At 39.8% G+C, this 27,858-nt stretch overlaps 1 protein-coding gene across 2 annotated transcripts in view; it reads left to right on the top strand.

Moving 5' to 3' along the window:
* The window catches only part of THO2, a 231,595-nt gene that overhangs the window by 126,292 nt on the left and 77,445 nt on the right, over positions 1-27,858 (top strand). For both annotated transcript variants that reach the window (XM_087694967.1, XM_087694966.1), the window contains exon 13: positions 867-947. In XM_087694967.1, coding sequence (XP_087551093.1) covers positions 867-947 — 81 coding nt within the window. The remainder of the gene's footprint in view (positions 1-866; positions 948-27,858) is intronic.

Genomic DNA, 27,858 nt, shown 5'->3' with positions numbered 1-27,858 from the left:
ATTTTCTAAGCACGCTTCGTAAGGTAGTTGTCAAACCCTAATTTTGTATTGTAAATTAGGTTTACAATAGAGATTCACCAAACTCTCCACTTCCAATGGCTGAATCTATTAGGAAATTGCTGAGGAGGGATGAGAGTACGTTGGAGGATAAGAGAGAATGGTAAGGAGAGAAATTTTTGAGATTGTTCGTTGTGGAAAAATGGCAAAAATCATTTTTGGCCTTGTTGAAATAGCCTAACCAATAGTTGCCTATAGCCAAGAGTTCACAATTCCTTGTCACTTGGGTCTAGGCTGCTATTGGCTTGTTTCTTTGGTTTTGTCTAGTCTTGGAGTTGATTTCCCTACCTGGAAACCACCTTGATCAGTTGGTGAGGGCTGCAATAGCTTCCTGCCTTCCTGTCTCACCTCCAGAATAACTCTTATTTCTCTCTCCGAACCTCTACTAGCCTTTTCTCACTTGCATAGGGAAGTTTTGCCAAGTTGCAACATTTCACTACTTGGACATTCTTTGACGCATTTTGCTGCTCACTGTACAACCAAGCTGTAGATTTTCTCAATGTCTCCAACACCACTTAGCCACCTCTGCTGTGGTCCTTAAGACACATAGCTTCGATGCCCTTTGTATAATTTATCATCTCTATGCACGTTCTTCATTCAACATTCATCAAATTGTGTTTAGCATACTAGTATGATTTTCTTTATCTTGAGTAGTAGCTTTCTTTTTTTTGGGTTTTTATCAAAGAGAGCAACACTTTTCAAAATATGGTTCTTCATATTGTGAGATATGGATTTTGTTCTAACAATCAATGTAGAAAATGTCATCACAAGCATGGGATATTAGATGTTGATTGTCTTATTTTTTGCAGGCCTCATGCATATGTTTTATTTGAACGACTAGCAAGCTTGGATTTGGCTGCACATCAACAACTTTGTGATGGGGTGTTTCGGTGAGTTGCTTTTCATTGTGGATATAGTGTCACACACTTTTTTTTATCGAAAAATAGTTTGTTAACCACCACTGTAAAAAGTGACTAGAGATTGCATGACAATGCCACCTGAAAAGTCTAAAAGCACTTGAGGAAAAGATCATATTGAGGTCTATTCAATCCTACAATGAGAAAACTTGCAGAAAGAGTTAGCACAAAGGTCTTCTAGATATGCCCAAAAATAGTAGACTCAAAAGTAGCTAGGTTGCAGAGTTTCCATTTATCCACAATGTTCAAAAGGTCATTTAGGAAAAGGAAGTAGGACATGGCTATAATATGATTGGGAAAGATAAAAAGAGCTAGAAGAAATTTATAAATGTAAAATAGGAAAATAGAGTCTAACATACAAACTTAGTTGTTGAATAAGCACTTAGAAACAGGGATAGAGATAAAAAATTTGTTGAAAGGTCAATGTAAAAGACTACATCAATGACGAAGTAGAAGGAGCGATTCCTCTTATAGTAATCATAGAATTGGAAGGGATAACTAAAATCATTTATCTCCATAAGAAAAGTCCCTTAGTGGAAGTTTTTCCGTCCAAATTCTAGTCTATGACACCATTCATCAAGAAAATTTGTTCGATGCCAAGGGTAGGTGCATGCTCATATGTTCTAGGCTTAGGTTGTACATCCTTTTGACTTTCTTATCATGAAGAGAATAGTGTGGAGAGACTCATTGCTTGATGGACCATGAGATGTGGCCTTTTTTTGCCACACCATTGGGATGGGAAGAAGGATATAGATGACGAATAGAGCAAGGAGCCACTCAGCATTGCCATAGATAGAGCATCTCATTGCGGTTCTTGACTTGTTTGTGGACGAGATTGGATGATAGGGTGAGACCTAGAAAGATCTCTTATCTTCTTGTATCTTGTACCAAATAGGAGTTTGGTAATTGATACCTAGTTTAGTTATGGCAGGGCCCTTTTAGCATGTGTGAGATGTGGAGAGAGAGAAAAGACCCAAAACACTCTCTATGGGATCATCTTAAAGGCCAAGATAGGGACCTAGGGGATGGTAGCACAAGTGAGATTATGGTAGCAACCTAAGTGATGGCAGCTTGAGTCAGGGATAGGAACTCAACACAATGCATTTCTCTTGAAGAAAGTGCCTGCCTTCGAATCTTTGAGAATTCAATGAAGTTTCCCCCTGAATAGCTTGCATGAAACTACTAAATGCAGGTCAAAGCTTTTAGCTTATCTTGTGTACCAGTGAAAGGCTCAAACTTCACTACTTTTCCACCCTCATCATAGTCTTTTGCTGCCCCTTTGGTTGTCAAGTTGTCATACACTAGCTGTTGCAGAAAGGGTAAATTTGCTGATTTTACATCAAAACCAATACCAAAAGGAGCATTTGTATGACCAACACCCACTCCTTGAGCCCCATAAATATTCGGGGATATAGATTTATTACCAAACATGTTATTTTGTGCCCCAAGCATCAAGCCAATGCTGCCATATATAGGGTTTTGTACATTTCTAGCCATATACAATGAATCTACACCTTTCTTATGTTCTTGTTATTGCATTAAAACTTCATTGCCATGGGCATAAAAGTATCACTTTCAGTTTTGATCCTAAACGCAGGAAAAACTGTACATAGGTCATAGTAATAGATTGGACAATCATGTGATTGTGCAATCATGATCAATGATAGGATAGTGATGGATGAGTGGCTATTGCAGAAAACATAGAATTTGACACTCATTGATTTTCTCAAAACCCTAAACTGCAATGGCCAGGTTTATACAGTGTTGGGATAAAGGCTCTTTTTCACCTCCATGTATAGGACATGTGCATTATTTAGTTGTACATGTGAATGCACCCTTACATGCCCTAAGTATAAATACATTTTATTCTTTGTGTACCAACACATTGTTGGTACACCAAATCGAATCACTCTCTCTCTCTCTCTCTCTCTCTCTCTCTCTCTCTCTCTCTCGATCACTCCTCGAACTGCTACTCCCTCCTCCAGCTGAGCTCCAACAGGTGGTATCAGAGCTTATGGTACAAGATTGTCAGGCGTACAGATGGCACAAGTTCGTGTCCAACACGGAGTTGGCTAGAGTTCATGACTAGACTAGATGGGCAACCATGCTATTGACCAGCGTTACTAGTCTACCCCAAGTGACAACATCCAGCAGGCGGCCAGCAAGCGTGTGGCGACTTGCAAGCGCCACGACTGGTCATGGGCAAGCCCGCTCAGTAGCAAGCGCACAACGTCAGCGGGTCGCCAGCAAGAGGGCGATGCAACGTGCTAGCGGCTCAAAACCCCCCACCCTCTCCGTCAATTATTTTTTTTTTTTCAATGAAAATAAAAACTTCCTTAATTTCACATTTTTCCCTTTTCCTTGCACAGGTCACAGATATGTGCAAATCTAGCCGAGAAATTTGGGGTTGTTCCCAGATTTGGTGTCGTTTGTGCTTAGTAGTGACATTCGTGTCACAAAATGCAGACATTGTGCGTGTTGAGATCAATCAAGTTGGGGGTTATTTCAAATTTGTCGGAATTTGGCTCATTCGAGTGAAATTTCTTCACATTGAACCCGAAAAAAAAAATGGGATTTTTATGCATTGATGAAATTTTGCTCAGCTGGGTCAGATTGGCTGACATTTATGCACTCTTCAACCTAGAATTTTTGGATTTTGTGTAGAATTTGGTGAATTTCTGCAGTATTTACCCGTGTGGTGGCTGGTTTATGTAAAAACAACAGAGATTTATTACTGTTTTGGAAAGAACAACAATGTATTTGTTGGTTGAGCTTGTGCTTTTGCACTTCAGTGCATCTACTCTTGTGTTCACGATAAAATGGTAGCAACTTCTTCCAGTTTAGACATTATGAGTTTGATGGAAGTTAAACAGTTTGATGGTCATGGCTTTGACCTTTGGAAAGACCGTATGCAAGGCATATTGTTCTTAAAGGATTGTGAGGATGCTTTGCAAGAAGATAAACCCGCACAAATGTCTGATGCAGATTGGACCAGAGTTAACAAAAAGGTTGTGGCTTACATAAAGACGAGTCCAAGCCTACACCTGAGCACTTGAGTGCATTCTAATCATGACACTACCTAATTCTTGGGAGGCCTTGGTGGTTTCTCTCAGCAATAATCCCAATCTCTCATATGATAATGTGACAGGTTCAATCTTGAATGAAGAAATTAGATGTAAGTCTAGTGAAGAAGGCAACAACTGAGCTTATAATGTTAGAGGCAGGATTGAAAAGAAAAATGCAAATGCAGGAGAGAGAAATAGAAGCAAGAGCAAAGGAAAGGAAAAGAGTGACATTACTTGCTATCAGTGTACTCGAAAGGGGCACAAGAAGCCTAATTGCAAGTACTACAAGAAGGAATAAGAGAGAAAGAACAATGCATGAGAGAAAAAGAAGAGAGAAGATAAGACATATGCATCTGAGGCAATCGGAGGCAAGAAAAAGACCAATGTGGCCTCTAGTGTGGTCATAGACGAGCTTTCAGATGCAAAGGCTGATGTATTATGTGCAGTTGATTATGATGCCCTTGTATGTCACATGCAGGATATGCACATTACCAAGGCTGATGTGATTGATGCACTTTTGTGAGTTGATGATGGTGTCACTCAATCTTGGATTGTAGACTCTAGTGTCTCTTTCCATGTAACTCCTTGCTTGGAGTGTTTCACTATGTTCAATGCAGATAGTTATGGAAAAGTATACCTTGGAAATAACCATGCTTGCAGCATTGATAGAATTGGCATTGTACACTTGTCTTTAGATAATGGGCAAGAGCTTGTGTTAAAAGATGTCAGATATGTGCCTAGCATCAAGAAGATTTTACTATATGTCGGTAAGCTTGACTTGTATGGTTACACTACGCTGTTTGGTGGTGGTTTGTGGAAATTGAAAAAGGGTTGCATGCTGATTGCAAAAGGAACCAAGAAGGGCACTTTGTATTGTTTGCATTGTGAAACTTTGAATGGCAAGTTTCTTGCAGTTGTTGAAATTGGTTGTCATTTGGAGTTGTGGCATGAGAGATTAGGCCATATGAGTTAGAAAGGACTTGATGTCCTTACCTCTTTGAAGAGGGTTGATGGAAAAGGCTCTAGACTTGACTTTGTAATGAGTGTCAATTTGGAAAGCAAATGAAAAATTCCTTTTACTCAGGTGCATCTTGTAAGGCCAACATCTTCGACTAAGTGCATTCTGATGTATGTAGTATGCCCATGAAGTCGTTGCGTGGTGCTACATTTTTTCTCTCTTTTATTCATGATTGTTCCAAGAAGATTTGAGTTTATTTGTTGAAAATGAAAAGTGAAGTGTTTGCTGTTTTTAAAACTTTTCATGCATTTGTGGCCGCTCAAACAAGTAGAAAGCTGAAATGCTTGAGAACTGATAATGGGGGTAAGTTCACATATATTGAGTCAAGTAGAGGGAGCTTACAGCTCCTTATAGCCCTTTTTCAAATGGGGTGGCTGAAACATATAGTAGGACTTTATGTGAAAGACTGTGGTGCATACTGTGCAGTGCTAATCTCCCTCATGAATTTTGGGGAGAGGCACTTAAAAGCACGGTCCACCTTTGCAACCGCTCTCCAAATAGGTCGTTAAATAATGGCATCCTTGAGGAGGTTTGGTTTGGCAAATCGGCCTCATATGACCCTTCACAGATATTCAATTTGCGATGCCTTCGTTAATGTTAGAGATGAGCTAAAGAATAAACTTGACCCCAAATCCACCAAAGGTATTTTCATGGGCTATGGTGATAAGGGTGAATTTGGCTAGAGAGTGTGGCTAGCTCAGTTTAAGAAAATTATTCGCAACCGTAATGTTGTGTTTAATGAGGCAAAATTGCTGAAAGGTACTTCAGCCTCCAATGAACTAATGAAAATGGTCAAATTTCAGAATTTGCGGCCACGTATTACTTCAGATGATGAGCCTCATGGTGTTGTACCGCAGGCTGAAACTGATGATCAGCCGATTATTTTTGAGCCAGATGTTGATGGACCGCAAATAGAAGCACAAGGAGGTCATGGACAGCAAGATAGACTCGCTGATTATGAAAATGCAGGTGTTGGTAATGAAAATGAAGGTATTGTATGGTATAAACATGTTGAAAATGGCTTACAGCAGCCAATTAATGCTGAAAATAACATACCTCCAGGTGTAGACCCCATTCTTGAAAATGTTGATCATTGGGTACACAAATCGACACATTTAAGAAGGCAACCACATAGGTATGACCCCTCTTTGCACTACGTGATGTTTATAGATGAGGGTGAATCTCTTATATATAAAGAGGCCAAGTCGTTCAAATTCAGCAGTAAGTGGGAGCTAGCTATGCAGGAAGAGATAAAATCTTTGTACGTAATGATACTTGGGATCTTGTGTCCATTCCCAAAGGAAGAAAGCCTCTTCCAAAGAAATGGGTTTACAAAGTTAAGACAGTTGATGGGAAACCCAAGTACAAGGCAAGACCGGTTGCCAAAGGGTATACACAGAAGAAAGGGATTGACTTCCAAGAGGTCTTCTCACCTTTTGTGAAGATGACGACTCTACATGTGCTTTTTTCTCTCACTGCTGTATTAGACATAGAGCTGTACCAAATGGATGTAAAAACAGCTATTTTGCATGGTGGCATTGATGAGGAAATATACATGAACCAGCCCGAGGGCTTTGTAGTTCCTTGAAAAGAGCAGATGGTGTGTAAACTGAAACGCAACTTATATGGGCTGAACCAAGCACCAGGGCAGTGGTACAAAAAGTTTGTAAACGACCCGAACAACGTAGTATGCTTAACAATTACGATATTCGCTTGTTTTCGTGATTTAATATAAGAGAGAATAAACACTTAAAGCTGAAAATGAAAATTACTCACAAAATTACAGCCATCAAAATGTAAAAGTAATGGACAAGATTGAGGGTTGAAGATGGGCAAACCCCCCCGATAGGAATGTATTTCTGCTCAACCCAAGTCCCTTAGGGAAGAGCTCAGTTACAATCAACCTGAGAGTGAGGAGAAGTAATTCTCACTCTCACAAGATCATGCAAAGATGTACAAACACACATGCATTATCTATTATGCAATGATAAGAACTGATTTCTTTACAGTATGAGAGAAGAAAGAGGGGAAATCAGCCTTTCTCCATCGTTGATCAACAGTACATGGATAGGGCTTGCTTCTTCTTGCTAAAATGGAAGAAAAAGCTCAAGAAGGAGGTGCTGTAATGAATTTACAGGCTTGCTGTCCTGTAAAACAGCAGTGATAGAAGAGGGAATATGGAGGAATTTGACAATGGAGAAGTGGGGGATGATGATGGGGATGGATGGGACCAGTTTCTGGCTATCTTTGGGTGCTGTACATGAGTTTACAGCAAAGAAAAATGATGCTGAATGAAGAAAGACGAGCTCTTATTTATAGGAGAGGGAATAGCTAGTACAAAAGGGGAAAGTGGAGTAGCACAAGACAAGTGTCCAACCACATGTCATGAGATGTGACAAGTGGTGGGACACTTCGAAACTTGTGTGACAAGTGTCTTGACACTTATCTCTTCTCTATGGCCTTCCTGTTTGGGTTGAATACTGTCAAGAATAGAAACAACCAAATTTAGTAAGCACAGTCAGAGTACAGAATTTACTATTTTTAGAATGACATCCCTATTTTTTAGGACTAGCATTTTTAGGCTAATTCGAGGCTCCTAAAATTTAGAGACCTCCCCAATATGGGTGTCATATGAAAACTTTTTCCGTGTACATCACAGAAACGGTATCAGAATCTTCATGTGACTTTCCTATGCAAAGAAATGTGCATTTCAAGCTTTTGGCCCACACAAGCACATTGTACAAGCATTTCATGATCATCCCATCTTGTTGATTGTAACTGTCTATTCTGGCGGATCTAGCCCACACTTCAAGGCATCAATCCTTTTTGTGTGCGAGTCTAACCCTAATATGCGTGAGTTTTAGTCATAGGCGCCCAATTAGGCCATATAGATGGAAGTGTGAACTATCTTTTCTCTAACCCACCCCGTGGGTCCACCATAACCTGTGACCACTCATCAGTGGCCAGCTCTAATGCACTTTTCTTTATATCTAATTAGTGCAAGGAAACAAATTTAATAAATCATTATATAGACAAATTAATGAAAAAGGATACAAATTCTGTTTCTATAGAGTTGTCACAGCCTTCTGGCTTTTGTTCAGCTCTCCTCAGCTGAAAAGCTTCTTGATATGGCCGAATAATGTTTGGGTAATCCTTCATGAATGTTTCGTCTACCCACTGTGTATCTGTTGTGGGTAGATTCTTGAATTTTAGTAAGAATTTTCGTGTCACAAGGCCACTTCTCGTGGTTCGATCCTTGTGAAACAAAATCTGTTCAGGTTTCAAGAGTTGCTCTGTTTCTTCAACTTTTGGGGGATCTTCAGTAATGGGTTCCTTTGGTTCTGGTTCTATGTAAGGTTTTAGCAAACTTACATGAAAAGCATTGTGTATTTTCCAATGAGCAGGAAGCTCAAGTCGATAAGAAACTTCATTTATTTTCTCAATCACTTTGAAGGGTCTAAAGTATCTACTGGAGAGCTTTGGAAAAGATGGCTTTTGACCGGAACCTTGTTTGAGCGTGCTTTTATCAAACTTTAGCAAGACATATTGACCTTTTGCAAAAGCCAAAGGTCTTCTTCGTTTATCTGCTTGCTTCTTTTGTCGCTCTTGGGCAACTTTGATAGTGGCTCGAACTTGATCCATTGCTGTTTTTAAATCTGAAGCAAACTCATCAGCAGCAAAAATCTTATCTTTAGTGCGAATAATTGGAGGAGAAATCACTTTATCCTGTACTATTTCCTTTCGAGCTTTCCCTGTGGATGAGTGCACTGTATTGTTGTAAGCAAACTCCAATAATGGAAGATATTTCTTCCATTGTGACTTATGTTCACTAACATAAGCTTTCAACATATCCAAAAGAGTGAGATTCATCACCTCTGTTTGGCCGTCAGTTTGAGGATGAAAAGTTGAAGAGAACTTTAAAGTGGTTCCCAAATTCTCAAATAAAGCACGCCAAAAGTTACTTGTGAATTTGGAGTCTCTATGAGAAATGATCTCAGAAGGCATACCATGTAATCTGAAGATATGTTGAATGAAAAGTCTTGCAGCTTGTGCGGATTTCAATATTTTATGACATGGAATAAAATGTGATTGCTTGCTGAATCGATCAATTATGACCCAAATCATATCACGACCTTGAGGTGTTCTTGGAATACCTGAGATGAAATCCATTGTGATAGATTCCCATGGATCTTTGGACACTGGAAGAGGTTGCAACAATCCTGGAGTCTTCTGCCTATCATACTTGGATTTTTGGCATACTAGACAAGCCTCAATGAAGTTATGTGTATCTCTTCGTAATGTTGGCCAATAAAAATAGCGCTCAATTGCACTTAGAGTGGCTACGCTCCCTCTATGCCCTGCATAAGGGGGATCATGACTTTCTTTAAGTGCATTTTGTCGAACAAGAAGAGTGACACAAAGGCGATTGCTCATGAGAAGGTAACCGTCTTTGATGGAATAATCTGGATGAGAACCTCCTTGCTGTAAATTTGACCAAATTGAAGCAAAATTAGTATCTTCATTATAAGTATTCTTCATCGTTTGAAAATCTTCATGATGAGCCACTGTAATAGTTGCAATGCGAGGCACTCTAGAAAGTGTATCAGCGACTACATTTTGTTTCCCTGGAGTGTAGATAATTTGAAAATGAAACATAGATAAGAAATTTCCCATCTTGCATGTTTCTCCTGCAAATGCTTTTGAGTCTTGAAATACTCAAAGCTCTAATGATCTGTTTTAATAAGGAATTCATTGCCTAAAAGATAATGTTTCCATATCTTCAAAGCATTAACCACTGCTAAGAGCTCATTTTCATAAATGTCATACCTTTTCTCCAGATCATTTAGACGGCGGCTTTCAAAGGCTACGGCATGGCCTTCGTGATTTAGCACTACACCAATAGAATCATCGCAAGCATCTGCTTCCACCACAAATGGTTTTATCAAATGTGGAATGATAATAATAGGTCGAGAAGTAAGAGTTGTTTTCAGCCTTGTGAAGGTTGCCTTCTCTTTTTCCTTCCATTGGAAAGAGGTCTTCTTCTTTGTAAGGTCATGAAGTGGAGAAGCCATATGTGCAAAATGCTTGATGAAGCGGCGGTAATAAGAGCCTAAGCCAAGAAACGATCGCACCTCATGTACATCATGAAGATGAGGCCATTCTTGGATTATCTTGATCTTTTCAGGGTCCATCTGAATCCCTTCAGAAGAGATGACATGCCCAAGGTAATTTATTTTATACATGAAAAATTCACTCTTTTTACCATTTACCAAGAGTTGATTTTGATGAAGTAATTGTAGAACAATCTCCAAGTGTTGATGATGCTCCTCTTCATTGTTGCTAAAGACAAGAATATCATCAAAGAAAGTACCGCAATATTATCGATGCTCTCTAAAGATGCGCTCCATCATTCGATTAAAGGTGGCTGGTGCATTGGTTAATTCGAAAGGAACCACCAAGAATTCATAAAGACCGTATGAAGTGCGGAAAGCAGTTTTGTGTACATCTTGTGGTATTACTCTAATTTGATGATAACCACTCTTTAGATCAATGCGGCTGAAAACCTTTGAGCCTCCTAGAGGATCCAAAATGTCGTCAATTCTGGGAATAGGAAACCGATTCTTTACAGTGATTTTGTTGAGGGGTCGATAATCAATGCACATCCTGAATGTGCCATCTTTCTTTTGAACAAGAAGAACCGGTGAACAAAATATTGCCAAACCACAATAAATAATGGCAAATAAAATGCCTAAATAATCTCTAAGCCCAGCGTATTGTTCCACAAGTACAAACTCAACCATGAATTCACTAATCTGCTAACAGATTCGTCCCATCAGTTTTAGGATGTTTCTTGGACAACATAGACACTTGAGTTTCTTGTTTTTGGAAAACTGTTTGTCAGAAATGGCCAAGGAACTTAGGATCCTGGTCATTGACTAATAGTTGAGCAAACCATAAAGTCTATAAAGATGTTTGACAAAGAGACTAGCCAACTCATGGCTTTTCACGATCATTTTTGTAGGAATGGATTGAGTCATTTTCATTAATAGGCTAACCATAGTGTAGATTGCATCATGGCGTCGATTCGTGTAAGGCAACCCTACTACAAAATCCATACAAATGCTACTTTATTTTGCTATCATAGATTTTTAAAGGATGCAACATCCTTGGTTGTCTGTGCCGTTCAGCTTTGTTAAGTTGACAACGTGGACACTTATACACATAAGAGTCAATTATAGTCTTAATATGTGGCTAATAAAAATAACGGGTTGTGAAGGCCATTGTCTGGTGTGTGCTGGGATGTGCAACGCTCAGTGTATTGTGACTCCTATAAAATTTTCTTGCGGATTTCTTGATCATTGGGCACACACTCACTTTGCCTTGTTTAAAAAGTAATCCATTTTGAATGGAATACTTTTGTGCCATCTTTGTCTCAGTAGCTAGGCTTCGAGCGTCGAGAGTGCCTAAGCTTCTTGGGCTTCTAGGTCCCTCTTGAACTAGTTGCCAGACCTTACCAAAGCCCTTTGAGAGAAAAATATAAATCAATCGAAATTTTGGATAAGGATAAGGCATTGACTTCAAGAATTCGTCTAAGAGCATTGACAACCATATTGTGCCCTTTTCATAACGAATTTCGAAGTCAAACTTTCATAAGCTCCATTCATCTCACCTTGCAGCCATGGAGATTGGGTTGATCACATAGGTTTTTCAATGAATGGTGGCCTTTTCAAATAATAAATCGCATGTCGTGCGTTGTACAGATAATGACGCCATGCTTTAAGTCCATGGATGATTACCAATAATTCCTTCTCTTGGATATTATGACGTGTTTGAGTATTGGCAAGCTTACAGCTCTTGAATGGGATAGGTCGGCCATCTTGATAACGGACAATACCTAGAGCATAATGACTAGCATTTATATGAATTGCGAAAAGTTTATTTGGATGGATAATCTTCCACATCGATGCAACGCTAACAAGCTGTTTCAATTTTTGAAAAGATCAATTGAGCTCACTTGTTGAAATAACAAGTAGACTAATGTGATTTTTTTTGCTTTAGATGTCCTCAAGCAGATCTTGTAAAGGGTTCAACAATGTGAGCATAGTCCTGAATGAATTTTTTGAAAAACCTCGTAAACCTGAGAAAGATTTTACTTGCATTATTCGAGTAGTACTTGTATCTTATTGAGGATCAATCTGAATGCCATCAATCGAGATGACATGACTAACATATAGTAGCTAAGTGCGAAGGAATTCACACTTGTATAGTTCAGCAAATAATTGCTCGTTTTAAGAGACATAGGACGACATGCAAGTGTTTGGTAGGCTCCTTCAACGACTTACTATAAATAAGGACATTGTTGCGGAAAATGACTATCCACTTTCCAACATGTAGGTGAAATAAATCATTCATCATCTGTTGGAAAGTTGTAGGAGCATTGATCAATCCAAAAGACCTTATTCAGGATCAATCTGAATTCCATCAATCGAGATGACATGACTAATATGTAGTAACTAAGTGTGAAAGAATTCACACTTGTATATTTCAGCAAATGATTGCTCGTTTTAAGAGATATAGGACGATATGCAAGTGTTTTGTAGGCTCCTTCATCGACTTACTATAAATAAGGACATTGTTGAGGAAAATGACTATCCACTTTCCAACATGTAGATGAAATAAATCATTCATCATCTGTTGGAAAGTTGCAAGAGCATTGATCAATCCAAAAGATGGGACAAAAAATTGATAATGTTCAGATTACGTTCGAAATGTAGTTTTCGAGACATCCTCTTAAGTTATCCATATTTGATGGTATTTCGATCTTAGATTAATTCAGGTGAAATAGCGCATACTCTAAAGGCGATCTATAAGGTCATCCATTCTCGACAACATTCTTTTTGGCGAGAAGCATATGCATACGTCATGGAGATTTGCTTGGCTCTATATAACCCTTAGCCAAATAGTCGTGAAGTTGTCTAACTATCTCGTTTTCCCCTTTCAAGCAAAATCTATAAGATTTTATGAGAGACAGGATGGCTACCAAGCAAGGTTTGAATCTTTTAGTCTAAGAATGTGTAAGACGACGGAAGTCCGGTCGGATAGTGCGGACAGAAAGATGTCAATATATTCAGGTAATATCGGATTCAAGCGGTCACTTACATTTGAATTTATATTAAGATGATTAACAAAAGAACTTAAATTACATTGATAATTATAATTGAACTTTTTACACGAAACCAATATAAGTAGTAATAGTTGGGTTGAAAAACATTGGGTAAATTGCATTGCTGAAATCATATGTGCATTATTTTCTATGATCGTAGAAGGTAAATAGGCCTTGATCACATGAAAATGACCATCAAATTCAAAAGAACGTACATATTTTCATAATAATATATTAGAAGCATAGTACTTCAACAATCGACACTTATTGGCCAAATAACTATCCTGGGGTCAAAATTAACAACAACTGACCCATAAAACCCATGTGGCAATACTTATCAGAACTTTTGCCTTTGATATCGACTACATTTTTCGGGTCCTTGGCATGTTACCATGAAATAACTGCCATGTGCATCACATGTGCTAAACGACCTTGCACATTTGATTAATAACTTAATCAAATGTTATCAGCAAGATTAAAGCATCTCAAATTTTCACGTCCGTGTGACAAAATGTCAAGGGGCATGTAAACGCCCCGAATAACGTAGTATGCTTAACAATTATGATATTCGCTTGTTTTCGAGATTTAATATAAAAGAGAATGAACACTTAAAGCTGAAAATGAAAATTACTCACAAAATTACAGCCATGAAAATGTAAAAGTAATGGAGACAAGATTAAAGTTGAAGATGGGCAACCCGAGAAAACCCCCCCTCCCCCCCTTCAAGGAATGTATTTCTGTTCAACCCAAGTCCCATAGGGAAGAGGTCAGTTACAATCAACCTGAGAGTGAGAAGAAGTAATACTCACTCTCACAAGATCATGCAAGGATGTACAAACACACATGCATTATCTATTATGCAATGATAAGAACTGATTTCTTTACAGTATGAGAGAAGAAAGAGGGGAAATCAGGCTTTCTTCATCGTTGATCAGCAGTACATGGATAGGGCTTGCTTCTTGTTGCTAAAATGGAAGAAAGAGCTCGAGAAGGAGGTGTTGTAATGAATTTATAGGCTTGCTGTACTGTAAAACAACAGTGATAGAAGAGGGAATATGGAGGAATTTGATAATGGAGAAGTGGGGGATGATGATGGGGATGGATGGGGCCAGGTCTGGCTATCTGTGGGTGCTGTACATGAGTTTACAGCAAAGAAAAATGATGTTGAATGAAGAAAAACGAGCTCTTATTTATAGGAGAGGGAAGAGCTAGTACAAAAGGGGAATGTGGAGTAGCACAAGACAAGTGTCCAGCCACCTGTCATGGGATGTGACAAGTGGTGGGACACTTAGAAACTTGTGTGACAAGTGTCTTGACACTTGTCTCTTCTCTATGGCCTTTCTTTTTGGGTTTAATACTGTCAAGAACAGAAACAACCAAATTTAGTAAGCACAGTCAGAGTACAGAATTTACTATTTTTACAATGACATCCCTATTTTTTAGGACTAGCATTTTTAGGCTAATGCGAGGCTCCTAAACTTTAGGGACCCCCCCAATATGGGTATCATATGAAAGCTTTTTCCGTGTACATCGCAAAAACGGTATCAAAATCTTTATGTAACTTTCCTATGCAAAGAAATGTGCATTTCAAGCTTTCAGCCCACACATGCACATTGTACAAGTATTTCATGATCATGCCATCTTGTTGATTGTAACTGTATGTTCTGGCAGATCTAGCCCACACTTCAAGGCATCAATCCTTTCTGTGTGCGAGTCTAACCTTGATATGCGTGAGTCGGTCACAGGCGCCCAATCGGCCATATAGATGGAAGTGTGAACTATCTTTTCTCTAACCCACCGCGTGGGTCCACCATAACCTCTGACCACTCATCAGTGGCAAGCTCCAATGCAGTTTTCTTTATATCTAATTAGTGCAAAGAAAACAAATTTAATAAATCATTATATAGACAAATTAATGAAAAAGGATACAAATTCTGTTTCTATAGAGTTGTGACGGCCCTCTAGCTTTTGTTCAGCTGTCCTCAGCTGAAAAGCTTCTTGATATGGCCGAAGAATGTCCGGGTAATACTTTATGAATGTTTCGTCTACCCACTGTGCATCTGTTGTGGGTAGATTCTTGAATTTTAGTAAGAATTTTCGTGTCACAAGGCCACTTCTCGTGGTTCGATCCTTGTGAAACAAAATCTGTTCAGGTTCCAAGAGTTGCTCTGTTTCTTCAACTTCTGGGGGATCTTTAGTAATGGGTTCCTTTGGTTCTGGTTCTATGTAAGGTTTTAGCAAACTTACATGAAAAGCATTGTGTATTTTCCAATGAGCACGAAGCTCAAGTCGATAAGAAACTTCATTTATTTTCTCAATCACTTTGAAGGGTCCAAAGTATCTACTGGAGAGCTTTGGAAAAGATGAATTTTGACTGAAATCTTGTTTGAGCCTGCTTTTATCAAACTTTAGCAAGACATATTGACCTTTTGCAAAAGCCAAAGGTCTTCTTCGTTTATCTGCTTGCTTCTTTTGTCGCTCTTGGGCAACTTTGATAGTGGCTCAAACTTGATCCATTGCTGTTTTTAAATCTGAAGCAAACTCATCAGCAGCAAAAATCTTATCTTTAGTGCGAATAATTGGAGGAGGAATCACTGTACCTTGTACTATTTCATTTCGAGCTTTCCCTGTGGATGAGTGTACTGTATTGTTGTAGGCAAACTCCAATAATGGAAGATATTTCTTCCATTGTGATTTATGTTTACTAACATAAGCTTTCAACATATCCGAAAGAGTAAGATTCATCACCTCTGTTTGGCCGTCAGTTTGAGGATGAAAAGCTGAAGAGAACTTTAGAGTGGTTCCGAAATTCTCAAATAAAGCACGCCAAAAGTTACTTGTGAATTTGGAGTCTCTATCTGAAATGATCTCAGAAGGCATACCATGTAATTTGAAGATATGTTGAATGAAAAGTCTGGCAGTTTGTGCGGATTTCAATGTTTTATGAGATGGAATAAAATGTGATTGCTTGCTGAATCGATCAATTATGACTCAAATCATATCATGACCTTGAGGTGTTCTTGGAATACTTGAGATGAAATCCATTGTGATAGATTCCCATGGATCTTTGGGCACTAGAAGAGGTTGCAACAATCGTGGAGTCTTTTGCCTATCATACTAGAATTTTTGGTATACTAGACAAGCCTCAATGAAGTTATGTGTATCTCTTCGTAATGTTGGCCAATAAAAGTAGCGCTCAATTGCACTTAGAGTGGCTGCCCTCCCTCTATGCCCCGCATAAGGGGGTTCATGACTTTCTTTAAGCAGCTTTTGTCGAATAGGAAGAGTGACACAAAGGCGATTGTTCATGAGAAGCTAACCGTCTTTGATGGAATAATCTGGATGAGAACCTCCTTGCTGTAAATTTGACCAAATTGAAGCAAAATTAGTATCTTCATCATAAGTATTCTTCATCGTTTGAAAATCTTCATGATGAGCCACTGTAATAGTTGCAATGCGAGGCACTCTAGAAAGTGCATCAGCAACTACATTTTGTTTTCCTGGAGTGTACATAATTTGAAAATGAAACATAGATAAGAAATTTTCCCATCTTGCATGTTTCTCCTGCAAATGCTTTTGAGTCTTGAAATACTTAAAGCTCTAATGATCTGTTTTAATAAGGAATTCATTGCCTAAAAGATAATGTTTTCATATCTTCAAAGCATGAACCACTGCTAAGAGCTCATTTTCATAAATGTTATATCTTTTCTCCAGATCATTTAGACGGCGGCTTTCAAAGGCTACGGCATGGCCTTCTTGATTTAGCACTGCACCAATACAATCATCGCAAGCATCTGCTTCCACCACAAATGGTTTTATCAAATGTGGAATGATAATAATAGGTCGAGAAGTAAGAGTTGTTTTTAGCCTTGTGAAGGCTGCCTTCTCTTTTTCCTTCCATTGGAAAGAGGTCTTCTTCTTTGTAAGGTCATGAAGTGGAGAAGCCATATGTGCAAAATGCTTGATGAAGCGGCGGTAATAAGAGCCTAAGCCAAGAAACGATCGCACCTCATGTACATCATGAAGATGAGGCCATTCTTGGATTATCTTGATCTTTTCAGGGTCCATCTGAATGCCTTCAGAAGAGATGACATGCCCAAGGTAATTTATTTTATGCATGAAAAATTCACTCTTTTTACCATTTACCAAGAGTTGATTTTGATGAAGTAATTGTAGAACAATCTCCAAGTGCTGATGATGCTCCTCTTCATTCTTGCTAAAGACAAGAATATCATCAAAGAAAGTACCGCAATATTGTCGATGCTCTCTAAAGATGCGCTCCATCATTCGATTAAAGGTGGCTGGTGCATTGGTTAATTCGAAAGGAACCACCAAGAATTCATAAAGACCGTATGAAGTGCGGAAAGCAGTTTTGTGTACATCTTGTGGTATTACTCTAATTTGATGATAACCACTCTCTAGATCAATGCGGCTGAAAACCTTTTGAGCCTCCTAGACGATCCAAAATGTCGTCAATTCTGGGAATAGGAAACCGATTCTTCACAGTGATTTTGTTGAGGGGTCGATAATCAATGCACATCCTGAATGTGCAATCTTTCTTTTGAACAAGAAGAACCGGTGAACAAAATGGTGAGCTACTTGACCTAATGAGTCCACGGTTGAGTAGGTCTTCGAATTGCTTTCTGATTTCTCCTTGTTGAGGACGGCTCACACGGTATGGTGCTATATTAGGAGGAGAACTGCCCAGAATAATATCAATATGATGGTCTTCTGGCTTTTGTAGGGGAAGCTGATAAGGAAGATCTTCCGAAAAACAATCTTTATTCTTTTCCAAGAGCTGAAGTCGTTCTTGGTTTTCAGCCTTCATATTATCTTTTACATCAGTGACATAAAGAAAACAACATTGAACACAATTCTTAATTGCTCTAGAGACTTTCATATGGCTTACGATAGGTATGGTTTCTCCAGAAACTCCAGCTTGGATCTCATACTTCTTGCCTTTGTCGGTGAGTTCTACCTTCTTTTTCTGAGAGAAGATGGTTGAATCTACTCTATGATTCCAGGGCATGCCAAGAATCACATCGCAACCATCAAAGTCTCTGATACAGAAGGTATCTTCGTCACTATAGCCTTGAATTTGAAACTTGAGCTTGCCAATGTAGGTTCACTGTGTCACCTTCATCGGCATTTGAAGCTTGGCGAACTTCTACCGGAGTATCCATCTCTTCATTCTTTAATCTAAGCTCTTTAGCTAATTGCAAGGAAATGACATTTTCATTCGCCCCAAGATCTATCAAGAATAGTGCTTGCTTACCTTGCAACTGTCCCCAAGCTGTTAATAATTTGCGCATCTCTGGAGTGTGAGTTGTGTTTGCAACTACATCACTAATAGCATTGATTTTCACTGGCAACTTAGGCTTGTTGTCAGAAACCTTGCTTTATCCTTTGTTTGGACATTGCTTTGCTATGTGGCCTGTTTGTCCACATTTAAAGCACTTGCCTTCTTTCATGAAGCACTGTTTTTCTTCTTCGGAAAGTTGCTTTGCTTGTGGGTATAGATTGGAGCGAAATTGAGGAGCATTAGGAGGTGCATAGGGCTTTATCTTCTTTTGATTTGATGGTTGCTTTTGCCGTTGTTTTTGTCCTTCATTTGGGGCTGAATACTCCTCATCATCAGCTACTCTCTTCTCATAATTCTTTTGGAATCATTTATTGCCATTGTGCTCCATTTCCCATGTCTCAGCATGGTCAACGAGTTCCCTGAGACTAGAACAATGATAATGATTAAGAGCAGTACGAAGTTTAAAATGCAAACCTCCTTGAAACTTCCTAAGCTTTTCCGAACTGCTGATCTTCTTGAAATGTTGGACCTTCAAAAGTAGCTCCCAAAATCTCTTGGTATAGTCACCAAGTGACTCATTTTTCCTTCGCCAAAGCCGATCCCATTCCATTTTTACATCTCTTTTGAAATGAACATGAAAAAATTGGCTTTCTATCATGCGAACAAAGGACTGCCATGATTTTGGGGCAGCATGATAATATTCCAATCCTGTCCACGAAGTATGGGCTAAGTTGGTGAAATGTAAAGTTGCAAACTTAATCTTTTCTTTTTCTTAATACTTGTCACGACCATGCAAAATTTGAAATTGACGAATAAACTTCAGAAGAAGATCAGGATTTCTGGAACCATCATACATACTGAACTTGATCTTCTTTTCAAGTTGAGATAGTGACTTAGTCTTCTTCTTCTTCTTATGCCTTCGTCCATGCCCGGATGTTGAGGTTGAAGATCATGAAGTGCTTGATGGGAATGAAGATGGAGACGAGGGTAAAGAATGTCGACGCCTTTGACGATGATGAGGTCTTCCACGAGAAGGGTGTGACTCTTCGTCACTAGAAGAGGGTCCATTAGAGTAGGCGCCAGATGACTTTGAAGAAGAGGATGAGCTTCGACGCAATCTCTTTCTTTGTCTTGAAGTAGAATGGGACTGTCTCTAGAAGTAGTTGGACTTCTTGGTCGGCTCCTTTCATTAGTATGGCTTTGTCTCCTTAAAGCAGATGGGCTTATTTCCTTGACTTCTTTGGGATTCTCAACTTTTTCTAGTTTGAGAAGTTGCTCACAAATTTGCTGGTTCTCCTCTCTAAGACTTTGAATGGCTTGAAGGATAGCACTCGACTGATCCATTGAGACTCTAAGAAAAATATGCTCAAGTACTCAATGCAAGCGCTGAAAACAAACAAACTTATAATTGTAAGCACTACCAGTGTTAGGGTGAGGACCGAGCCAAAGCTCTGATACCACTGTAAATGTCCCGAACAACGTAGTATGCTTAACAATTATGATATTCACTTGTTTGCGAGATTTAATATAAAAGAGAATAAACACTTAAAGCTGAAAATGAAAATTACTCACAAAATTACAGCCATGAAAATATAAAAGTAATGGAGACAAGATTAAGGGTTGAAGATGGGCAAATCCCCCCCCCCCCCCCCCCCCCTCCCCCCCTCCGACAGGAATGTATTTCTGCTCAACCCAAGTCCCTTAGGGAAGAGCTCAGTTACAATCAACCTGAGAGTGAGGAGAAGTAATTCTCACTCTTACAAGATCATGCAAAGATGTACAAACACACATGCATTATTGTTGGGTATTTGACTCACGCACGCTTCACTTGCGCCTACGCTCATATGGGAGTGTCGGTGATTAGTAGGACACTAGGGCACTTTTTACTCTCGGTAGGAGAGGTTTTTTCCCCCAGACTTATGGTCTTATTGTCGTATGTACTTATGTGCTTATGTTACACACATTTGGGCACTTAGTATGTGTCGGGTGTGAACATCCCCTACAGCCCTAAGGTTTAAGGGTTGTACTTTGTACTTTCTGGTTACACTCATTCAGTCTATTCTCTTGGGTGTCGTGCTTCAACTCTGTCTCTCACTCTCACACTATCTACTGAATCTAAGCTGCACCTCGATCCTTCCATCTCACATTTGGTATCAGAGTACAGCTCTGAGCTCAGCTTCTGCCTGCAGCGTGCAGTCCTGACCGCACCCGAGCCACCTCTGCTCTGCGTCTGCGTCTGCATGAGGGTGATTCTATGCAGGATCACTTAAATAAGATTCAAGACTTGAGGGAGCAGCTCATGAATGTAGATGAGTATTTTTCGGATACACAGTTGATATCCACCACCTTGAATTCCTTACCTCCTTCGTACTTGTCTTTTCATACTGCATTGAACCTCACCATGGGGATTGCTGAGCACCCACTCACTTTTATTCAACTAGTTAGTTTGCTTCTAGAGGAGGAGCAAACACGGAAAAATAGTGGTGTGGATGCTATAGTCTCTGAGCAGGCTTTTGTGGCAAGACAAAAAGGCAAAAACAGCAAGGTGAAAAATGCTCCACAGAGCTCTGGCACTTCGGGCACATCGTAGAATCAGACACAAGGGGGGACGCAAGCTAAAAAATGAAAATGTCATTATTGTAAGAAGTCCGGCCACTATATCACTGAGTGCAGGAAGCGCATTGCCAAAGAGAAGGAGTCAGGAATGTCTGTTTCTACTACTCCTTCCACTGCTACTGAGTCCGCATCCTTTGTTGTGGACAGAGACTATTGTTTTTACACTTGCAGTTATGACATCTCTTGGGCCGATAGAGCACTTAGCTCTAAAGAGGATGCTGACACTTGGTTCTTTGACAGTGGTGCTTCTAGACATATTACATCTCGCAGAGATTTGTTTGCTTCAGTTAGTGCACCTCGCGTTGGGAAATCAGTACAGTGTGCCAATAATGCATCATACCCTGTTCGTGGTATTGGGGAGATTCAGCTCATAGCCATTGATGGCTCTATTCTCCGCCTGCAAGATGCTTTGTTTGTGCCTGGAATCAAGGAGAATTTGCTTTCTATGTCTTCTTTGGCACGTTGTGGTTTGCAGGTCACATTTGATGATGACCGTTGCATGGTGAGAGATAAAGAACGCATGACTTTGGTCTTGACAGGATCTTTGTGTCATGGTTTATATGAGTTGGATGCTCTTTTAGTAGATCAATCGGCATACTTGACATCCACTCTTACTCCTGCTATGATACAGGCGGAGTTATGGCATGCTCGTTTAGGGCATGTAAACTTTGGCAGCTTGATGCTTTTGCAGCGTACTCAGATGCTAGATGGCTTACCTCTCTTGGAGAGACCTCTTGAGCACTTATGCGAGGGATGCATTTTGGGGAAAATGCATCGGTTCTTATTTACTCATGATGTTGCTTTCAGAGCAACAACCAGATTGCAGTTGGTGCATTCAGATGTTTGTGGGCCTATGCAGACCATGTCATTGGGCGGTTGTTATTATTTTGTGACATTCATTGATGACTTTACACGTTTTTGCTGGGTCTACTGTTTGAAAAAGAAGTCAGAAGTATATGATGCATTTTTGGCTTTCAGTGCTTGTTGAAAATCAATCTGGATGCAAGATTAAGACTCTCCGTTCGGACCGAGGGGGGGAATACATGTCCTCTATGCTGAATTCCTTTTTGCAGCAGAAGGGCATAGTCCATTAGTATACTACAGCCTATACTCCACAGCAGAATGGGGTAGCAGAGAGGAAGAATCGGTCACTCATGGAGATGGCCAGATGTATGCTGAACACAAAGAGCTTGCCTCATAGTTTTTGGATGGAAGCAGTCATGTGTGCTTGCCATATTTTGAACAGATGCCCTACCAAAGCCTTGAAGACCATCACACCTTTTGAGGCTTGGAACAACCGTAAACCTTCTGTTGGTCACTTTCGTACCTTTGGGTGTCTTGCCTATGCCCATATTCCACAGGTACTTAGAAAAAATTTGGACAACAAGGCTGTTAAGTGCATTTTTATGGGATATAGCAATGAGAGCAAAGGCTACAGACTCTATGATCCCGTTACAAAGAAGGTTTTTGTCAGCAGGGATGTTGTTTTTGATGAAAAATCAGAATTATCCTTGGCTGGTTTGGACACATATCAGGCTGCCCGTGATGTTTTTGAAGGGCTGCTGCCCATTACTTTTGGTGATTCAGCTGGAGCTTCAGAAAATGAACCTAATGTTCAGCCAGCTGCTTCTATGGAAAGTGCAGAAATTTAGCCATTGGCTGATCGGAATATTCAGCATCATGCTGAAACTGAAATTCAGCAAGAGCTTATACACAGTCAGGATGCTAGACAGCTACCTAGATGGTATTTGCAGACTATGCAAGATAGTCCTTTGGATGCACCCATGGCTGGTCGTACTAGAAGGCAAACTCGTTTGCATGATTCAGCACATACCATGGAGTTTATTATGGCAGCAAGTACTTTTGATAATGAAGAGCCTGAATGTTATGAGGATGCACAACACAGTGTGCATTGGATGGCAGCTATGCAATTTCTGTTATGATATCAGTATAATGCTTCATAATGTCCTTGACTTTACCAAGAATATTTGACACACTAGACTCATAGTCATGATCATCCACTTGCTATTCAAGCGGTCTAACTAGCTAATTAGGGATTGATTGAGTGGAACACCATTAGGGTTTTTCATTTGTCTTCCATTATTTAGTGGATCCATGTGGCTAGCTGTTGTTGGCATAGTCGCATCAGAGGGAGCTGGTAACATAGGCACACTTTGCATTATGCTTCATCTCCCATTCAAATTGGTCATGGTTATTCATTGACTTCCACCGTTTGTACATGAAAAAGGATACAGATGGTAACCCCATCATACTTGTTTTGTATGTGGATGATATGTTGCTAGCTGGGAAAAGAAAGACTAGCTGGGATGCTCTCAAAGCTCAACTGAAATCTGCTTTCTCCATAAAAAATTTGGGGAATGCTGAGTATTTTTTAGCATGAGGATTTGCAGGGATAGAATACAGAAATTGTTGTCTTTATCTCACAAAAAGCACATTGAAAAGATACTGGACATATTTAACATGGCTGAAGCTAAGCCTTTTGGGGGTGCCCTTACCTCCATAGCTTAAGCTTAGTAAAGCCTACAGCCCAAAAGATGGCGTGGAAGCAAATGCTAAGAAGGGAGTCCCTTATGCATCAACTCGTGGCTCTCTTATGTATGCTATAGTTGCTACTCGTCTAGACATTACTCATGCAGTGGGAGTTTTCAGTAGGTTTATGTCAAATCCGGGCAAATCAGAAGCTGTCAAGTGTATTCTTTGATACCTAAAGGGTACACAAAGAAAGTATATTTGCTATGGGCACTGTGCACTTAGTTTGCAGGGTTATTGTGATGCAGACATGGCAAGTGACTTCGACACTCATAGGTCCACTTGTGGGTACGTCTTTATAGTTGCTGGTGGGGCCGTTTCTTGGTGCTCCAAGTTACAGAACCTCATAGAACTAAGTACTACTGAAGTTGAATACATATCATCTACTGAAGTTTCTAAAGAACCTATATGGTTACGCAAACTTGTAGAGGATCTCGACATATCTATAAGTACTACAATGTTGGGATATGATAACCAGAGTGTTGCGTACGTGGCTAAGAATGCCATGTATCATTCACACACAAAGCATTTAGATGTGCGATATGACTTTATCAGACAAATTTTGAAACATGGTCTAATCACATTGACCAAGATCAAAACACAAGACAACCCTACAGATGTTCTTACTAAAAGTCTAAGCAAAGCTTAGCATGAGCATTGCATACGACTAGTGGGAGTTGGTTAGAGGTTCACGTCAGACCTTTAAGTGGAAGGTTATTGGGATAAAGACCCTTTTTCACCTCCGTGTATAGTACACGTGCATTATTTAGTTGTACATGTGTATGCACCCTTACGTGCCCCAAGTATGAATACATTTTACTCTTTGTGTACCAACACATTGTTGGTACACCCAAATCGAATCGTAATCTCTCTCTCTCTCTCACTACTGCTCACTCCTCCAACTGAGCTTCAACAATACAGCACAATCTCATAATCGATCTAAAGGTTGCAAAAAAGATTGAGCTCAATTATTATTAAGCACTATATTAAGCAAGTATTGTCTAACCAATTGAGCTCAATTATTATTATAAGCATCATGATGAAGTTTCACCAAAGGTCTTAGAGATGCTAAATTCCATAGATCCAAAGCATTAGAGTCATCCATAAATGCAGCCCATTTAATCCATTAAAAAACTAATATATGTGAGTGGTCGGTGGAGTTATCCACCTGCAAAGAAGCTTTGTTAAATTTCCACAAATATAGGAATTTTCTAGTACCAACCATCTCGCATTTGGATTATTGTAAGCCAAGACTAGTTTTGAATATGTGGCAATGAATATAATCACATCATTGGGACGTGATCTACCTTTGGCTCTTTGAATGGGTTCAAGGCATTGCATGAGTTGTGTTGGAGACGGTTATGTCCATGAGTTGATTAGATTCTATGAAGGAACAATTTTTTCTTTTGCGATAGAAATGTGGCTAATTATATTAGTTAGAGGAATTTTACAATGAAGAAGATTTCTTCAACAGTCTTGCTGGAGCTGTCTCAAAATCACAAAACAATCATATATACAAGTGTCTCAAGTTGGTTTGGAGGTTATGGAGGTGAAACTGGCTTGTAGATCTGATCTATAGGACAGTAAACATAAACATACATCACATTAAACATAAACTTACATCACACACACTATTCTGTTTAGCAAAGAAAATGTGAGAAAGAACCTTGGAGCTAGAGTGCTATGGCATTGTAGATGACACCAAATTGGCTGTCAATGTGAGTGTTCCTTATGGTGTTTTTTGATATTGAAAAAGAGCGTTTACACAAACCACTTATGACCCTACCTATGCAATCAACGCAACTAGCACTCATGTCGCTAATGATTCCTTCCGGGCTTGGCTCTTCAATGGACAGAATTCGTTCCGATTGCTATGTTCTAAGTTGCTTTCGCCAACCTTTACAAATGAGCTTTGAATTTGTCTCAATTACATACTCAAACTAGTGTGTCTTCAAGCATACATAGTTGCAATCGCTCCAATGTTAACCAACATTACATTGGAAAGTGCATCCATAGTCTCTAATTGCTGCCACACAAGAATCAATGAGAAATTCACATAGATCTCCGTCCGTGACGGATTTGATTTGCCGAACAAGGCCTCAGCCCTGATTGTCCAACAATCCTAGAGCTTTGCTTTAACGAATGCACCTTCAATACATTGTCAAATTAAGGTAAATTAGACCTATTAGGCTGCTAGCAGTCCATAAGCCCTAATCTCTTAGATGCATTTGCCTTCAGATTGTATGCTGAATTTAATGCTCTTAATGACATGAGCTAGGCTGCCTTGCATGACCAAAGATAATGTTATGGAGTCTCCAAGCCTTGCAATGGGTAACACTTACAAACTTCATCTTGTTGAATTTGGGCCAGCTGACTGTCGATGTTTAGGTCCTTGTCTACAAGAAGCCAAATGAAATAAGACGCTTTGCTTGGCTACTAGTGATCTCATGTGTTACTAAAAGGTCCGATGAAAAGTATCCATGTGTTGTCTAATAACATATTTGGTAATCTTGGTTATTAGACCAACAAGCGCCGCGGTTGTGTGGCACTTGCTGTAGCTATCCATAGCCACACTCTTGAACCCTATTCTAGCTCATCTACATGCCAACTCTCCCAAATCCAAAGGCAACACTCCTAGATCTTAGATCAATATATGTATGGGTCTTGCTGCCAAGTTTTCCCTTGGAGGCCCAATGACATAAATCCAATGGATGGTAGGGAGAGCCAAGCCCTCTTGTCTTTTGTAGATAGTGAGTCATCCACCCTTCTATGCTGAGAAAAAAGTGCATGGGAGGGCACCATCGAGTTTGCTAACCACTTGTAGGGAAATGACCCTCTAGACCCTCACAAAGCGGGCAAGGCCAACTTCCCAACGAGCTGACTACATGTGAGCACGCTCTCCTAACTGCAAATTAAGAAGCAATACTTGTAGATATCCCTCCTAGCCCTGACAGAGCAAGCAAGGCCAACTTCCCAACTAGCTAACGGGTTGTCAAAGTGCTTTCCTAGCTGCAAATGAAGAAAACATACCAAATGAATGTCTATGTTTGTGTCAACACTTGATTAATTCAATTTAATTAAGACTTGTTGGCAAATGGGAGACAACAAGATACAACAATTGGGGAGCTAAGTGTTGCTAAGAGCAAGCTCATGCGTTTTTAGTCTTTTAGACAATAGACATCAGTGCTACTAATGCAAAGAGTTCGAGTTTGCCTATCTATTGTTGCCTTGTGGATGAGAGAGGTATGGTTGCCTAGCATTCACTAGAGCTTTTTAAAGATCAGCCAGCCTAACGTCAATATGAGATCAAAATAGAGACTAGGGAGAAGTTTTTGAGGTCAAATTCGCAGATCTTATCATCAAAGCATGTCAATCTATTTCCTTTGGCCTCCATCAGCTACCATTAACCACAAATAAAGAGCAAAGGAGGCAATCTCTTCTTCTCAATCACTATTTGTGATCAGAGTTGGGACACCCTATTGGGTAGAGGACTTACCCATCTCAAGGAGGTTGGCTGTAGAGATTGATGCCTCATTTGTAGATTGGTCTACTTTTTAGGAATTACTGCAAGAGGCCTAGAGGTAGAGACTAAAGGGCCACAAGGTTGTCAAAGCGATGATGGAGGTCATGACAAGGGGAGTACCTCTAGAGTGGAGGATAGATACAAGCACCTCTCAAACTTGCTTTGGTCTCTTCTCTAGAGGGAAATTCCTCCTTAAGGCCATTGTGACAAGGAGACAAAAGATATCCACTTTCACAATGGAGGAGGATGTTCACTTTCTACAAGAGGACTCGGATGAGATATAGTTCGTAGAATGTTTTAGATAGAGGATCAAAGTAGTTGCATATTGTGTCTCATGAGAGGAGGTGGTACATCAATTTTGACCTAGCCATGTGCGTGTTAGATGGATGGAGATACTAGACTTATCAAAGGAGACCCCTTCAAAGATTACAATAGGATCTAGGAGGAGAGTGGGTTTAGAGGGATTGTTCTTTGATAGGCCATGCGATTTGGCCATGTTTGGTTGCATGACCAATTTGGGGCATAGGATTGGGATGAGCAGCATCAAAGCACTACCTATAACTACTTCCTATCGGCACACTCAAGGCATCTCAAATTATTTGCTATTAGGCGTTCGAAGGAGGCTAGGTGAGAGCTTTAGGCCTAG

This window comes from Lygodium microphyllum, chromosome 15, assembly GCF_053477565.2.
Source record: "Lygodium microphyllum isolate KBCC chromosome 15, Lygodium_microphyllum_v1.1.10, whole genome shotgun sequence".
In the NCBI taxonomy this organism is placed as follows: Eukaryota; Viridiplantae; Streptophyta; class Polypodiopsida; order Schizaeales; family Lygodiaceae; genus Lygodium; species Lygodium microphyllum.
This window is presented reverse-complemented; position numbering and strand designations above follow the sequence as displayed.